This window comes from Hyalella azteca, unplaced genomic scaffold (genome assembly GCF_000764305.2).
Source record: "Hyalella azteca isolate HAZT.00-mixed unplaced genomic scaffold, Hazt_2.0.2 contig13728, whole genome shotgun sequence".
Lineage (NCBI taxonomy): Eukaryota > Metazoa > Arthropoda > Malacostraca > Amphipoda > Hyalellidae > Hyalella > Hyalella azteca.
The window spans coordinates 43,078-45,316 of NW_025943639.1; the positions used below are offsets into that span (position 1 = coordinate 43,078).

The 2,239-nt window shown below is 40.3% G+C and overlaps 1 protein-coding gene across 2 annotated transcripts; it reads left to right on the plus strand.

The window, feature by feature from the left end:
- LOC108670345 (LYR motif-containing protein 1) lies at positions 1-1,572 on the plus strand. 2 transcript variants are annotated; one of them, XM_018157811.2, is made up of 3 exons: positions 1-584; positions 951-1,065; positions 1,228-1,572. In XM_018157811.2, the coding sequence occupies exons 1-3, from the start codon at positions 501-503 to the stop codon at positions 1,392-1,394; spliced, it is 366 nt and encodes a 121-aa protein (XP_018013300.1). In that variant the 5' UTR covers positions 1-500; the 3' UTR covers positions 1,395-1,572. The 2 variants fall into 2 exon arrangements, with proteins under 2 accessions (XP_018013300.1, XP_018013299.1); XM_018157810.2 differs by having other exon boundaries at positions 6-584; positions 951-1,086; positions 1,228-1,571.
- The last annotated feature ends 667 nt before the right edge of the window (positions 1,573-2,239 follow it).

Sequence of the window (2,239 nt, forward strand, 5' to 3'; positions counted from 1 at the left end):
TGGTCTTCTCGTGTATCATGAAATATGATCATGCCTGGTGATGGTCAGTGTCTGGGGCTCGAGACTGGCCCCCGGACCCGAGTCTTACTTTACCGATGATAGTTCCTTTAACGTAGCGACTGGAATATTTTTATTGCGGCGGAAACGATGGCCGTACAATTTAGTTTTTCTTAACTACTGTGTGGAGAAATATGTGTTCCGTGTTTGTTCATCTTTTCACCCGTGCCTTAGCTTTCAGAACTGCCAGTACACTGCGTGAGTGTGACAGTCTTTGTCACGTCCGTTTCAAGGTTTAATTGAGTTCACTAATTTTCTTGTGAATTGAGCATATCTTAAAAATTGTACCCCAATACCTTCAGGCGTATTCATACCTCAGTGCTTCATTACACAAATTCCATAACTAAGTACGAAGTCTCACGAGCTATTATTAAAAAAAAGTTGTGTCTATATCACGCTAGTAACAATAGTACGAGGATGACCAGGACTGAAGAACTTCACTAATGACGGCTTCTCCGGCGCTTCGGCCTCAGGTGCTTGCGCTCTACAAGCGCATCCTCACCTGCGCCAAAACTTGGCAGGCTAAGGTGGGCTTACCGGCATCAGTCTCACTCCTCTGGCTAACTTCCTCTCATAATTAAATCGCCGATTTTCTATTCTCGGGGGGTGTTCAGTCACTTAAATTCTACTCCTCATAATGAATTACAATTCGATAAATGAAGGAATTGGTGCTGTCCAACAATTGACGATTTAGACTGTCATGATCCAAATGTAGCATGGTAATTAGGTGTACTTTATTGGGGCCCTGAGTTGGTACCTGTCTCGATGACTTGATACGCATTACAATTATATTTTGATTTCACTAGGATTCAAAAGACAGTCTAATTTATGAGTACACTTGTCTTACTATTGCCAGTTATGGTATTGTAAACCCCCATATGTACTATGTCCAGAACCCGATACATACGGAAGAGGAACGGATGTACATTAGAGATGAAGCGCGAAGACTCTTCAGTGCCAATAGAAACCTTGCGGATGAGAACAAAATCCGGCTTTGCATTCAAGAAGGTGAAGCCAGGTTGGAAATAGGTCAGTTACAAATTACATTCTTTTTTCTGCCCGTTTTTTTTTTGTGGAATTATATTTGTGTATTCATGATACTCAGTAAAATCTAAAATACAGCGTAATAGTTATCCTATAAAAGAATATTAATGAAATGTATCTTTTCAGCGCGGCACTACCAGATGCCGTATCCTCGGCCTGTTCACTTCCCGCCCAAGTCAATCACGCGCACGCAGCAGCGCCTTTGGGGCTCCGCCAACCTCCGCCGACAGAGCAGAAGTCGCCCTATTTATATCAAGACGCTCGATCAGGACAGCGGAGCCAAGTCTTCATAGCAATCGATATGTTTTGGATAACTGTCAATGGGCTCTCATTAAAAACTTGTGCGCTTCTTTGAATAAAGAGTATACTTTAGGAATAATTTCTACCTCCCACTAGCGTTTGCGATTTAAATTATCAATAGCAACAATAGAGATTGCGTGAAGATGATCATTTTAACATAACATAAACATAGTGATGTCGGCTCTGAAGTGTAGGCCTGATGTGGCCTGTCGCCGATTCTTTTCCATTTCGTGCCTTGTTCATAGATCTAAACTCGTGAGGTGATTCGAAGCGAGAAGAAATTTTGTCGCGTGGAGAAGTTGCAGCGCAATTTTTTTTAGCTTATAGCCGTGGCCCCTGGTGTTGGTTCTTGTTGAAGTTCATTGCTCAACTAAATACACTACAATGTACAGCAGAGGATATTAAAAAATCTACGAATCTCAAAATGTTTTTCATTCCTGAGTATATTGAGCCTAAGAATTGCCCATTATTCTGTCAAAAAAATTTACTTCATCATATAATAATTGTTCCCATTTTAGGCGGAATGATGAATATTTAATAGATAGCTGGAAAATGTCTGAAGTAAAAAGCATGCAGAAAAAATGTACCAGTCACCAATTTTGACCGAATTTTAAATTGTCATTAGTCATCAACTTGTTAATCTAAGTTTTGAATCAAATTGTTGCAGAATAATTCCGAATTGTAAATTACGGATCTTGAATCTTGCGTACACTTTTTGTTGTGTTTACTTCGGGCGATTTTGTAACGACAGAGTAAAGACGTTAGTGCGCATACGTTGCCACAGTCAACAGTGATGGCACTGTACTTAATTTTAATTCGCTTGTGAGTTATGGACTTG

Excerpts from the sequence above, each read along its gene's own strand:
- LOC108670345 (XM_018157810.2), top strand. The coding sequence starts at position 501 with ATGACGGCTTCTCCGGCGCTTCGGCCTCAGGTGCTTGCGCTCTACAAG. Across the intron at positions 585-950 it reads CCAAAACTTGGCAGGCTAAG|AACCCGATACATACGGAAGA; the intron begins GTGGGCTTACCG and ends TACTATGTCCAG. Across the intron at positions 1,087-1,227 it reads TGAAGCCAGGTTGGAAATAG|CGCGGCACTACCAGATGCCG; the intron begins GTCAGTTACAAA and ends GTATCTTTTCAG.